Below are 13,641 nucleotides of genomic sequence, written 5' to 3'. Positions count from 1 at the left end.
AAGATATTTGACTTTTACTTTTGTTTACTTTTTGGGATCTCCGCTGTTCCTAGCGACTTTATTTGAAAGTGCGGCATTTGTTGCGCGCAAAGCAGCATATACCACCGCGTGCTGCCAATCGTTTTAGTAAAAGATTTAAAAATCGTTAGATCTCCGCTGACGTCACAAATTCTAAGGGGGCATACCAATGCATTAGCCCCTTAGAATCCGAAAACTGCAAGTTTGAAATTCCATATCTCCGAATTAAAGCATTTTTCGATGTTGTGAATGCCCAAACCGGTATTTTCAGGCCATGGCCACCAATTTGGCTATCTCAACTCAAAACTAATGTTAAGGTGGGAGGGTCCCTTTAAACCGAACCTTTGGCATATGGCAGCCTCCATGACGCCAGAAGGGGTATGATCGTTCCGGTCCATTTACCTCACGTTCGATGTCTCTCGGACGGTAGGCGGACAACTGAACCAGTGACAACGGAACCAGTAAAACTGAACCAGGGACAACTGAGCCAGTGACAACTGAACCAGCGACAACTGAACCAGCGACAACTGAACCAGTGACAACTGAACCAGTGACAACTGAACCAGTATGACAACTGAACCAGTGACAACTGAACCAGTGACAACTGAACCAGTGGACAACTGAACCAGTATGGCAACTGAACCAGTGGACGACTGAACCAGTGGACCACTGAACCAGTGACAACTGAACCAGTCACCAGTGGACAACTAATGTCGTACTGCGCTGTATGGGTATAAGGTAGCGCGTGGCTGGACGGACGGTCTGTGCCAATCTGCCGGTCTGCCAATTGATCTGTGTCCGATCTTTTAGAGTGTCCGTCCGAGAGCCGTAAGACGGCTGACAGGGCTGACAGAGCCTGGTGGTCGCGAATGGTAACCGTTACGCCCACGCCCACCTGGGACGCCCGAATAGTTAGCAACGCATAAATAATATTCACTTTGATGGCCTAACTCGGGACAGACAGGACACGCAACGGTGGGCTTGGCAGAGCTCAGCCCGCCTGGGCCCAGAGGAATCTCCGGTATATAAAAGTGGATTCACTGCTCGGGCTTACATCGGGCTTACGCCAAACGTCGCACAACTAGGGCTAAACAACGGCTGTCCTGAGCTCGCCGAGAGGCTCAGAGGGCATACCTCCGGCAGAGCATGGGCTTTAGTCGGCGTTTTTGTGTCATACGCCGACTTTACCCCGCGTTCGATGTCTCTCGGACGACGAAGATTCTACGTCGTCCGGCCAATCCCGTCAAGGTCAGCGGGGGCTCGGCTGCGGTTATGGAACGTGATTGGCCGGACGACGTAGAATCTTCGTCGTCCGAGAGACATCGAAGGCGGGGTTAGTCTTTAGCCCAAGCGCTAGCCGACTTTAGTCCAAGCGCTAGTCGCTATAGCCGTCTTTAGGCCGACTAAAAATCTTGGGCAAGCTGCACTTCAGCCTGCTTGGGCCCGGAGTAAAATTGCTTGCTGGGCTACTGGTTAGTTGTCACTGGTTCAGTTGTCCACTGGTTCAGTTGTCATACTGGTTCAGTTGTCACACTGGTTCAGTTGTCACTGGTTCAGAATTGTCACTGGTTCAGCTGTCACTGGCTCAGTTGTCACTGGTTCAGTTGTCTACTGGTTCAGTTGTCCACTGGTTCAGTTGTCCACTGGTTCAGTTGTCCACTGGTTCAGTGGTCCACTGGTTCAGTTGTCACTGGTTCAGTTGTCCCTGGTTCAGCTGTCACTGGTTCAGTTGTCCCTGGTTCAGTTGTCCCTGGTTCAGTTGTCCCTGGTTCAGTTGTCACTGGTTCAGTTGTCACTGGTTCAGCTGTCACTGGTTTAGTTGTCCCTGGTTCAGTGACAACGGAACAGAGTGCAGAGTCTGGCGCGTCTTGCTGTTACAATTTCCGAGTGTCCGATAGCATAGCATTCGCGTTATTCTTGGTTTTGTCGAAAAAAGAATAACTACCACGCAGTTTGCAGAGGGCTGTACCTACTGGACGCACTTCTGTTTCAGAGCGATGCTGTCTGGTAAACTGGCGCTGGTGACTGGCGGCGGCTCCGGCATCGGCCGGGCCGTCTGCCAGGTGATGGCTCGAGAGGGCGCCCGCGTCGTGGCCGCAGATCTGAACGAGGCCTCGGCCAAGGAGACGGCCGCGCTGCTGGCGAGCGCCGAGCACGTGGGCGTGCCGCTGGACGTGACGAGCGAGGAGTCGGTGGCGGCCGTGGTGCGCGGCGTGCGGGACCGCTACGGCGCGCCGGCAGACTGCGTCGTCAACTGCGCCGGAATCACCGCTGACAGTATGCTCAAAGACATGAGCGTGGAGACGTTCATGCGGGTGGTCGACGTCAACCTCAAGGGCACGTTCTTGGTGACAAAACTCACCTCAAACGCCATGATCGAGGCCAAAGTCGGCGGCTCGATCGTCAACATCGCCAGTATCGTTGGTAAGGGCGGCAACATCGGCCAGGGGAACTACGCGGCCAGCAAGGCCGGGGTGGAGGGCTTCACACGCACGGCCGCCAAGGAGCTCGGTCGGAAGGGGATCCGGTGCAACGCCATCCTGCCGGGCTTCATCGACACGCCGATGGTGGCGGCCGTGCCGGAGAAGGTGATGAAGCTGCTGGTGCCGCTGATCGTGCTCGGTCGGCCCGGCCGGCCCGAGGAGGTGGCCGAGCTGGCCGCCTTCCTGGCCTCTGACCGCGCCTCCTACATGACAGGAGCCAGTGTCGAGGTCACCGGCGGATACGGAATATGACCTCCCTGCGCCCTGCGGGCTGCTGTGTAACAGCTGGCGTTGGCGCTGCCCAACTGTAGTGAGCCAGGAGGAGAGGGGGGAGGTGAACTGGCACCGGGGTGACCGTCAGCGCAGCCCAGAGGCCTGTCTTCCAGGACGGACTGAGCGGCAACCCCGCGCTGCATTGGTGGGAAACAGGGTCTGCGTCCGATGACTCTTCATTTTATATCTTTGTATACCTACACGAATCCTAGTGGACCATTGGAATGTATGCTGACTGAAGCAAATCTATTGAAAGTGACTGTTGTTTGTTATTATTGGAACACTGAATGCCTCCTTCTGTAAGATGCGGTATAAAATATCATGCATATAGGTATTCAGTGTATTACTTGTATTGTATAATTATTTTCACAAGATGACCCAGGCCACGCTCCGTTTTTTTCTTTACGTGGAACTAAGTGAAGACTATGAAGCGTAGCACTGAGGCCTTGAATACCTTGTTAGTCACATTATTTTAATCAATTTCTTTTCGCACCTAGCGGAACTTACGCCGTGCTTACTGCTTACGCCCTAGTTCCTAGTCCACGCCCTAGTCCCTTACGCCCTAGTCCCTTACGCCCTAGTCCACGATTGAGGCCATTGGGCCAAGGCGCCAGGTCCTGACACCCTCAAATACGTCACAGAAGCTGGACCAATCCGCGCCTGCTATTGCAAACTGTCATGCGAGCCGCAAAGATATTCGTGTATTTTTTGCTTACTTGTTGATGCTGCTAGTGAAAAGAAATTTTCCGTGCCGTGCGCAAGCCGTGCGTACCAAGTGCGTACCATTGGAGACTGGAGATATTACCAGGATATTACGGCCAAGGGGCCATAAACCAATATATTAATTTGAATTGAGAAGACAGCAAGAGACAGCCGGTAACAAAGTAAAAGGTCAGTAGTAGTACCAAGGCAGTATATACAGTATACACTCAATATACCCTGGTATATACCGTCAGTACTATAGAGTTCTATAGTTCTATATGAGCTTTGGCACCTACCTACTACAGATTGAGACGGTCTTGGGTTAGACGCTAGTATCGAACTTCGGCGGCATATAGGTTGTTCTATATACCCTGGTATATAGGGCCTTGCCTTCGGCATTAGTAGAGCGGACGTCACACAAAGGTTTTCTTAAGATTCTTCAAGATATTCAACCTTGTACCTTGTAGAATACGAGCTGCTTGAAGTGTTTTACACCTGTTTTGCTTTCTCTTTGCTTGAATTTCTTAATCTCAATCTTCTAAGTAGTTTGACCATGGTTTTTTTATCATTTAGGAAGTATTATTGTTATAATTGGCTCTTGACTTCTAAGGGTGCCTGTATTTTTCTCTTGCCCCATAGCTTAACAATTATTTAACCCTCGCCGGCACAGGCCATTTTGAGTCCAATGGCACAAGGGTACGACCCCCATCCCCTTGTGTTTGGCCCCTGATGGAGCTAGAGCTTCACGGCAAAAACGAGCGTGTTGCCCGTCACGAGAGGAAGCCAATGACACCCAATTTTAAGGTCATTTCATTTTTCGCATCAGTAGCCACTTCTCCAGCATGGCTTACAAAATTTGGGGGGATGGCAAAAAATAACTGCAGGTGGCTATTTTTTTTTTGTCAATAAAACTGGCTTCTGTTCAGACTTCAGATATGGTGCTAAGCTTATATTTCAGCCAAACAATGTCCATAAGCTATTTTCACTAGAATGTAGTGTTCATTGATTTACACCTGAATGAAGGGTGTAGGTATTCCAGCCCCATGTTTCAAAGCAATGGGCTGCCACCCTTACTGTTGCTGCATTTCATGATTTGAATAAAAGTCAAATGTTTGAGTACTGTGGGCTACTTTGCACCACTGAAAGGAATGCCTGGTTATCCACGAGATATGAACAGCCAACTGTCAGCCCTATTTACTATGTGAGTTTCCTGTGTTTGTGCCACCCGTAGGCCGCAGCTGACGGCCGGACATCAGGCGCCCATCGTACAACTGCCTCCCGTCGCCGCCCACAGCCGCCCACAGCCGCCATGGCCAGCCAGCAGTACTGCCTGAGATGGAACGACTTCCAGACCAACATGGTGTCCTCCTTCAAACACCTGCGCACAGAGAAAAACTTTCTGGACGTGACGATCGCCTGCGAGGGTCAGACGTGCAAAGCGCACAAAATGGTCCTCTCCGCCTGCTCGCCCTTCTTCAAGAACCTGCTCGAGGTCGGTCCGGGACTCGGGAGGTCTTGGCAGGGACTTTGGATTTGTCTATGGGCCTGATATGCTGGGTCACCCCATCCCCGTGTGTTACCCAAGGTCCACCCCATCCCCGTGTGTTACCCAAGCGTCACCCCGTCCCCGTGTGTTACCCTAGTACTGTTACACTCGCCCGGTGCCCCCGTATGTTACCCAAGTATCACCCCGTCTCCGTGTGTCGCTCTGTGGTGACTGGGCCGTCCGATGCGCAGGAGAACCCGTCCAAGCACCCGATCATCATTCTGAAGGACGTGCCGTTCGGCCACCTGCAGGCCATCCTCGAGTTCATGTACGCCGGCGAGGTGAACGTCGGCCAGGACCAGCTGCCCGCCCTCCTCAGCACCGCCGACAAACTCAAGGTCAAGGGGCTCATCGATGTCAACAAAAAGTGAGCGGGGCCCGGGCGGCGGGCCGCCGTGGGCGGTCGAGGACTGCGGGGTGTGCGCCCGACGACCGGGGCGGGGGCGGGGGCGGGGGCGGGGCCGCCCGGCAGAGCGGACACACGCTGCTGGGGTGGCCGCCGGCCGGGTACTGGCGGCGCTGTTACATGCTGCACCACGGCGGTACCTACCCTCTGTTGTGAGTGCTGGATACCCGCGGAGAGAACTGTTGGCGGGAGTCGGAGGGCCGACAGCAGCAGTCGGAGGGCCGAGCTCAGTACAGCAGTGGTCGGAGGGCTGGCAGCAGTGATCAGAATAGCAGCGTTCAGACATCCCCCTATCGCTGAGGGCCGCCCGACGGCCGCCTGTTTCGGCGCGGGCCCTGCTGGAATGGACAGCTTATTGGACCCCAGTGCAAGCTGTGCTCATTTATCCCATCATCCGGCACATAGTGCCCCATTTCGTCTGGCGTCAAGCATTATATCACTCACGGAAATGTCAACCAAGCAAACTGCGTGCTCACTGCTCATAATGTATGCCACATTTTGATTATCCTGCATGAATTTCACGCGTCTATCAGTCGAGGGACGCCTCCATTGGCCATTGATGTTCTTGTTTGGTGTGTGTGTTTGAGTTCCCAGTTTCCCATGCTCACTAGATGCGCGGTGCAGTCTGCGTACTATAGCCAACGGTCGGTGGCCGGGCGAGTCTAAGTGCCGCCACAGTGATACGATGTTACGCGGCGTACCGCTCTGTGGTCGTATGAAACTCTCAGGACACCACGAGTCCTCAATACATGCTTTGTTACCACAGTGTGGTGTGTGACCGAGACCAGTTATCGGCGGCTAGGACAGGGAGGTGTGTGACTGAGGCCAGTTATCGGCGGCTAGGACAGGGAGGTATGTGGCTGAGGCCAGTTATCGGTGGAAGGGACAGGGAGGTGTGTAACTGAGGCCAGTTATCGGCGGCTAGGACAGGGAGGTGTGTGACCGAGGCCAGTTATCGGTGGAAGGGACAGAGGTGTGTAACTGAGGCCAATTATCGGTGGAAGGGACAGAGGTGTGTAACTGAGGCCAGTTATCGGTGGAAGGGACAGGTGTGTGGCTGAGGCCAGTTATCGGTGGAAGGGACAGGTGTGTGGCTGAGGCCAGTTATCGGTGACTAGGACAGGGAGGTGTGTGGCTGAGGCCAGTTATCGGTGGAAGGGACAGGGAGGTGTGTGACTGAGGCCAGTTATCGGTGACTAGGACAGGGAGGTGTGTGACTGAAGCCAGTTATCGGCGGCTAGGACAGGGAGGTGTGTGGCTGAGGCCAGTTATCGGTGGAAGGGACAGGTGTGTGGCTGAGGCCAGTTATCGGTGACTAGGACAGGGAGGTGTGTGGCTGAGGCCAGTTATCGGCGGCTAGAACAGGGAGGTGTGTGGCTGAGGCCAGTTATCGGTGGAAGGGACAGGTGTGTGGCTGAGGCCAGTTATCGGCGGCTAGGACAGGGAGGTGTGTGGCTGAGGCCAGTTATCGGTGGCTAGGACAGGGAGGTGTGTGGCTGAGGCCAGTTATCGGTGGAAGGGACAGGTGTGTGGCTGAGGCCAGTTATCGGCGGCTAGGACAGGGAGGTGTGTGGCTGAGGCCAGTTATCGGTGGCTAGGACAGGGAGGTGTGTGGCTGAGGCCAGTTATCGGCGGCTAGGACAGGGAGGTGTGTGGCTGAGGCCAGTTATCGGCGGCTAGAACAGGGAGGTGTGTGGCTGAGGCCAGTTATCGGTGGCTAGGACAGGGAGGTGTGGGCTGAGGCCAGTTATCGGTGGAAGGGACAGGGAGGTGTGTGGCTGAGGCCAGTTATCGGTGGAAGGGACAGGTGTGTGGCTGAGGCCAGTTATCGGTGGAAGGGACAGGCTGAGGCCAGTTATCGGTGACTAGGACAGGGAGGTGTGTGGCTGAGGCCAGTTATCGGTGGAAGGGACAGAGGTGTGTAACTGAGGCCAGTTATCGGCGGCTAGGACAGGGAGGTGTGTGACCGAGGCCAGTTATCGGTGGAAGGGACAGGGAGGTGTGTGACCGAGGCCAGTTATCGGTGGCTAGGACAGGGAGGTGTGTGGCTGAGGCCAGTTATCGGCGGCTAGGACAGGGAGGTGTGTGACCGAGGCCAGTTATCGGTGGCTAGGACAGGGAGGTGTGTGGCTGAGGCCAGTTATCGGCGGCTAGGACAGGGAGGTGTGTGACCGAGGCCAGTTATCGGTGGAAGGGACAGGGAGGTGTGTGGCTGAGGCCAGTTATCGGTGGAAGGGACAGGTGTGTGGCTGAGGCCAGTTATCGGTGACTAGGACAGGGAGGTGTGTGGCTGAGGCCAGTTATCGGTGGAAGGGACAGGGAGGTGTGTGACTGAGGCCAGTTATCGGTGACTAGGACAGGGAGGTGTGTGACTGAGGCCAGTTATCGGCGGCTAGGACAGGGAGGTGTGTGGCTGAGGCCAGTTATCGGCGGCTAGAACAGGGAGGTGTGTGACCGAGGCCAGTTATCGGTGGAAGGGACAGAGGTGTGTGACTGAGGCCAGTTATCGGTGACTAGGACAGGGAGGTGTGTGACTGAGGCCAGTTATCGGCGGCTAGGACAGGGAGGTGTGTGGCTGAGGCCAGTTATCGGCGGCTAGAACAGGGAGGTGTGTGGCTGAGGCCAGTTATCGGTGGAAGGGACAGGTGTGTGGCTGAGGCCAGTTATCGGCGGCTAGGACAGGGAGGTGTGTGGCTGAGGCCAGTTATCGGCGGCTAGAACAGGGAGGTGTGTGGCTGAGGCCAGTTATCGGTGGAAGGGACAGGTGTGTGGCTGAGGCCAGTTATCGGCGGCTAGGACAGGGAGGTGTGTGGCTGAGGCCAGTTATCGGTGGCTAGGACAGGGAGGTGTGTGGCTGAGGCCAGTTATCGGCGGCTAGGACAGGGAGGTGTGTGGCTGAGGCCAGTTATCGGCGGCTAGAACAGGGAGGTGTGTGGCTGAGGCCAGTTATCGGTGGCTAGGACAGGGAGGTGTGTGGCTGAGGCCAGTTATCGGTGGAAGGGACAGGGAGGTGTGTGGCTGAGGCCAGTTATCGGTGGAAGGGACAGGTGTGTGGCTGAGGCCAGTTATCGGTGGAAGGGACAGGTGTGTGGCTGAGGCCAGTTATCGGTGACTAGGACAGGGAGGTGTGTGGCTGAGGCCAGTTATCGGTGGAAGGGACAGGGAGGTGTGTGACTGAGGCCAGTTATCGGTGACTAGGACAGGGAGGTGTGTGACTGAAGCCAGTTATCGGCGGCTAGGACAGGGAGGTGTGTGGCTGAGGCCAGTTATCGGTGGAAGGGACAGGTGTGTGGCTGAGGCCAGTTATCGGTGACTAGGACAGGGAGGTGTGTGGCTGAGGCCAGTTATCGGCGGCTAGAACAGGGAGGTGTGTGGCTGAGGCCAGTTATCGGTGGAAGGGACAGGTGTGTGGCTGAGGCCAGTTATCGGCGGCTAGGACAGGGAGGTGTGTGGCTGAGGCCAGTTATCGGTGGCTAGGACAGGGAGGTGTGTGGCTGAGGCCAGTTATCGGCGGCTAGAACAGGGAGGTGTGTGGCTGAGGCCAGTTATCGGTGGAAGGGACAGGTGTGTGGCTGAGGCCAGTTATCGGCGGCTAGGACAGGGAGGTGTGTGGCTGAGGCCAGTTATCGGTGGCTAGGACAGGGAGGTGTGTGGCTGAGGCCAGTTATCGGCGGCTAGGACAGGGAGGTGTGTGGCTGAGGCCAGTTATCGGCGGCTAGAACAGGGAGGTGTGTGGCTGAGGCCAGTTATCGGTGGCTAGGACAGGGAGGTGTGTGGCTGAGGCCAGTTATCGGTGGAAGGGACAGGGAGGTGTGTGGCTGAGGCCAGTTATCGGTGGAAGGGACAGGTGTGTGGCTGAGGCCAGTTATCGGTGGAAGGGACAGGCTGAGGCCAGTTATCGGTGACTAGGACAGGGAGGTGTGTGGCTGAGGCCAGTTATCGGTGGAAGGGACAGAGGTGTGTAACTGAGGCCAGTTATCGGCGGCTAGGACAGGGAGGTGTGTGACCGAGGCCAGTTATCGGTGGAAGGGACAGGGAGGTGTGTGACCGAGGCCAGTTATCGGTGGCTAGGACAGGGAGGTGTGTGGCTGAGGCCAGTTATCGGCGGCTAGGACAGGGAGGTGTGTGACCGAGGCCAGTTATCGGTGGCTAGGACAGGGAGGTGTGTGGCTGAGGCCAGTTATCGGCGGCTAGGACAGGGAGGTGTGTGACCGAGGCCAGTTATCGGTGGAAGGGACAGGGAGGTGTGTGGCTGAGGCCAGTTATCGGTGGAAGGGACAGGTGTGTGGCTGAGGCCAGTTATCGGTGACTAGGACAGGGAGGTGTGTGGCTGAGGCCAGTTATCGGTGGAAGGGACAGGGAGGTGTGTGACTGAGGCCAGTTATCGGTGACTAGGACAGGGAGGTGTGTGACTGAGGCCAGTTATCGGCGGCTAGGACAGGGAGGTGTGTGGCTGAGGCCAGTTATCGGCGGCTAGAACAGGGAGGTGTGTGGCTGAGGCCAGTTATCGGTGGAAGGGACAGGTGTGTGGCTGAGGCCAGTTATCGGCGGCTAGGACAGGGAGGTGTGTGGCTGAGGCCAGTTATCGGTGGAAGGGACAGGGAGGTGTGTGGCTGAGGCCAGTTATCGGCGGCTAGGACAGGGAGGTGTGTGACCGAGGCCAGTTATCGGTGGAAGGGACAGGTGTGTGGCTGAGGCCAGTTATCGGTGGAAGGGACAGAGGTGTGTGACTGAGGCCAGTTATCGGTGACTAGGACAGGGAGGTGTGTGACTGAGGCCAGTTATCGGCGGCTAGGACAGGGAGGTGTGTGGCTGAGGCCAGTTATCGGTGGCTAGGACAGGGAGGTGTGTGGCTGAGGCCAGTTATCGGCGGCTAGGACAGGGAGGTGTGTGGCTGAGGCCAGTTATCGGTGGAAGGGACAGAGGTGTGTGACTGAGGCCAGTTATCGGTGACTAGGACAGGGAGGTGTGTGACTGAGGCCAGTTATCGGCGGCTAGGACAGGGAGGTGTGTGGCTGAGGCCAGTTATCGGTGGCTAGGACAGGGAGGTGTGTGGCTGAGGCCAGTTATCGGCGGAAGGGACAGAGGTGTGTAACTGAGGCCAATTATCGGTGGAAGGGACAGGTGTGTGGCTGAGGCCAGTTATCGGTGGAAGGGACAGGTGTGTGGCTGAGGCCAGTTATCGGCGGCTAGGACAGGGAGGTTTGTGGCTGAGGCCAGTTATCGGTGGAAGGGACAGGGAGGTGTGTGGCTGAGGCCAGTTATCGGCGGCTAGGACAGGGAGGTGTGTGACCGAGGCCAGTTATCGGTGGAAGGGACAGGTGTGTGGCTGAGGCCAGTTATCGGCGGCTAGAACAGGGAGGTGTGTGGCTGAGGCCAGTTATCGGTGGAAGGGACAGAGGTGTGTGACTGAGGCCAGTTATCGGTGACTAGGACAGGGAGGTGTGTGACTGAGGCCAGTTATCGGCGGCTAGGACAGGGAGGTGTGTGGCTGAGGCCAGTTATCGGTGGCTAGGACAGGGAGGTGTGTGGCTGAGGCCAGTTATCGGCGGCTAGGACAGGGAGGTGTGTGGCTGAGGCCAGTTATCGGTGGAAGGGACAGAGGTGTGTGACTGAGGCCAGTTATCGGTGACTAGGACAGGGAGGTGTGTGACTGAGGCCAGTTATCGGCGGCTAGGACAGGGAGGTGTGTGGCTGAGGCCAGTTATCGGTGGCTAGGACAGGGAGGTGTGTGGCTTAGGCCAGTTATCGGCGGAAGGGACAGAGGTGTGTAACTGAGGCCAGTTATCGGTGGAAGGGACAGGGAGGTGTGTGGCTGAGGCCAGTTATCGGTGGAAGGGACAGGGAGGTGTGTGACCTAGGCCAGTTATCGGCGGCTAGGACAGGGAGGTGTGTGACTGAGGCCAGTTATCGGTGGAAGGGACAGGGATGTGTGTGACTGAGGCCAGTTATCGGCGGCTAGGACAGGGAGGTGTGTGGCTGAGGCCAGTTATCGGCGGCTAGAACAGGGAGGTGTGTGGCTGAGGCCAGTTATCGGTGACTAGGACAGGGAGGTGTGTGACTGAGGCCAGTTATCGGCGGCTAGGACAGGGGGTGTGTGGCTGAGGCCAGTTATCGGCGGCTAGAACAGGGAGGTGTGTGGCTGAGGCCAGTTATCGGTGACTAGGACAGGGAGGTGTGTGACTGAGGCCAGTTATCGGCGGCTAGGACAGGGAGGTGTGTGGCTGAGGCCAGTTATCGGTGGCTAGGACAGGGAGGTGTGTGGCTGAGGCCAGTTATCGGTGGCTAGGACAGGGAGGTGTGTGGCTGAGGCCAGTTATCGGTGGCTAGGACAGTGAGGTGTGTGGCTGAGGCCAGTTATCGGCGGCTAGGACAGGGAGGTGTGTGGCTGAGGCCAGTTATCGGCGGCTAGGACAGGGAGGTGTGTGGCTGAGGCCAGTTATCGGCGGCTAGGACAGGGAGGTGTGTGGCTGAGGCCAGTTATCGGCGGCTAGGACAGGGAGGTGTGTGGCTGAGGCCAGTTATCGGTGGAAGGGACAGGTGTGTGGCTGAGGCCAGTTATCGGCGGCTAGGACAGGGAGGTGTGTGGCTGAGGCCAGTTATCGGTGGCTAGGACAGGGAGGTGTGTGGCTGAGGCCAGTTATCGGCGGCTAGGACAGGGAGGTGTGTGGCTGAGGCCAGTTATCGGTGGAAGGGACAGAGGTGTGTGACTGAGGCCAGTTATCGGTGACTAGGACAGGGAGGTGTGTGACTGAGGCCAGTTATCGGCGGCTAGGACAGGGAGGTGTGTGGCTGAGGCCAGTTATCGGTGGCTAGGACAGGGAGGTGTGTGGCTTAGGCCAGTTATCGGCGGAAGGGACAGAGGTGTGTAACTGAGGCCAGTTATCGGTGGAAGGGACAGGGAGGTGTGTGGCTGAGGCCAGTTATCGGTGGAAGGGACAGGGAGGTGTGTGACCTAGGCCAGTTATCGGCGGCTAGGACAGGGAGGTGTGTGACTGAGGCCAGTTATCGGTGGAAGGGACAGGGATGTGTGTGACTGAGGCCAGTTATCGGCGGCTAGGACAGGGAGGTGTGTGGCTGAGGCCAGTTATCGGCGGCTAGAACAGGGAGGTGTGTGGCTGAGGCCAGTTATCGGTGACTAGGACAGGGAGGTGTGTGACTGAGGCCAGTTATCGGCGGCTAGGACAGGGAGGTGTGTGGCTGAGGCCAGTTATCGGCGGCTAGAACAGGGAGGTGTGTGGCTGAGGCCAGTTATCGGTGACTAGGACAGGGAGGTGTGTGACTGAGGCCAGTTATCGGCGGCTAGGACAGGGAGGTGTGTGGCTGAGGCCAGTTATCGGTGGCTAGGACAGGGAGGTGTGTGGCTGAGGCCAGTTATCGGTGGCTAGGACAGGGAGGTGTGTGGCTGAGGCCAGTTATCGGTGGCTAGGACAGTGAGGTGTGTGGCTGAGGCCAGTTATCGGCGGCTAGGACAGGGAGGTGTGTGGCTGAGGCCAGTTATCGGCGGCTAGGACAGGGAGGTGTGTGGCTGAGGCCAGTTATCGGCGGCTAGGACAGGGAGGTGTGTGGCTGAGGCCAGTTATCGGCGGCTAGGACAGGGAGGTGTGTGGCTGAGGCCAGTTATCGGTGGAAGGGACAGGTGTGTGGCTGAGGCCAGTTATCGGTGGAAGGGACAGAGGTGTGTGACTGAGGCCAGTTATCGGTGACTAGGACAGGGAGGTGTGTGACTGAGGCCAGTTATCGGTGGAAGGGACAGGTGTGTGGCTGAGGCCAGTTATCGGCGGCTAGGACAGGGAGGTGTGTGGCTGAGGCCAGTTATCGGCGGCTAGGACAGGGAGGTGTGTAACTGAGGCCAGTTATTGGTGGCTAGGACAGGGAGGTGTGTGGCTGAGGCCAGTTATCGGTGGCTAGGACAGGGAGGTGTGTGGCTGAGGCCAGTTATCGGCGGCTAGGACAGGGAGGTGTGTGGCTGAGGCCAGTTATCGGCGGCTAGGACAGGGAGGTGTGTGGCTGAGGCCAGTTATCGGCGGCTAGGACAGGGAGGTGTGTAACTGAGGCCAGTTATTGGTGGCTAGGACAGGGAGGTGTGTGGCTGAGGCCAGTTATCGGTGGCTAGGACAGGGAGGTGTGTGGCTGAGGCCAGTTATCGGCGGCTAGGACAGGGAGGTTTGTGGCTGAGGCCAGTTATCGGCGGAAGGGACAGAGGTGTGTAA

At 57.1% G+C, this 13,641-nt stretch overlaps 1 protein-coding gene across 6 annotated transcripts; it reads left to right on the top strand.

The window, feature by feature from the left end:
- The first annotated feature begins 333 nt into the window (after positions 1-333).
- LOC122382642 (longitudinals lacking protein-like) lies at positions 334-6,193 on the top strand. Of its 6 annotated transcripts, XM_043368464.1 has the most exons (4): positions 334-351; positions 3,619-3,665; positions 4,708-4,968; positions 5,214-6,193. In XM_043368464.1, the coding sequence occupies exons 3-4, from the start codon at positions 4,786-4,788 to the stop codon at positions 5,391-5,393; spliced, it is 363 nt and encodes a 120-aa protein (XP_043224399.1). In that variant the 5' UTR covers positions 334-351; positions 3,619-3,665; positions 4,708-4,785; the 3' UTR covers positions 5,394-6,193. The 6 variants fall into 6 exon arrangements, with proteins under 6 accessions (XP_043224399.1, XP_043224311.1, XP_043224225.1 ...); XM_043368376.1 differs by lacking the exon at positions 334-351 and having other exon boundaries at positions 3,382-3,665; positions 4,771-4,968; XM_043368290.1 differs by lacking the exon at positions 334-351 and having other exon boundaries at positions 3,386-3,665.
- Positions 6,194-13,641: the final 7,448 nt, after the last annotated feature.

Source organism: Amphibalanus amphitrite, unplaced genomic scaffold, assembly GCF_019059575.1.
Source record: "Amphibalanus amphitrite isolate SeventyFive unplaced genomic scaffold, NRLGWU_Aamphi_draft 000001F_arrow, whole genome shotgun sequence".
Classification (NCBI taxonomy): domain Eukaryota; kingdom Metazoa; phylum Arthropoda; class Thecostraca; order Balanomorpha; family Balanidae; genus Amphibalanus; species Amphibalanus amphitrite.
Note: the sequence above shows the minus strand (reverse complement) of the source record. Positions and strands in the feature narration are given on the sequence as shown.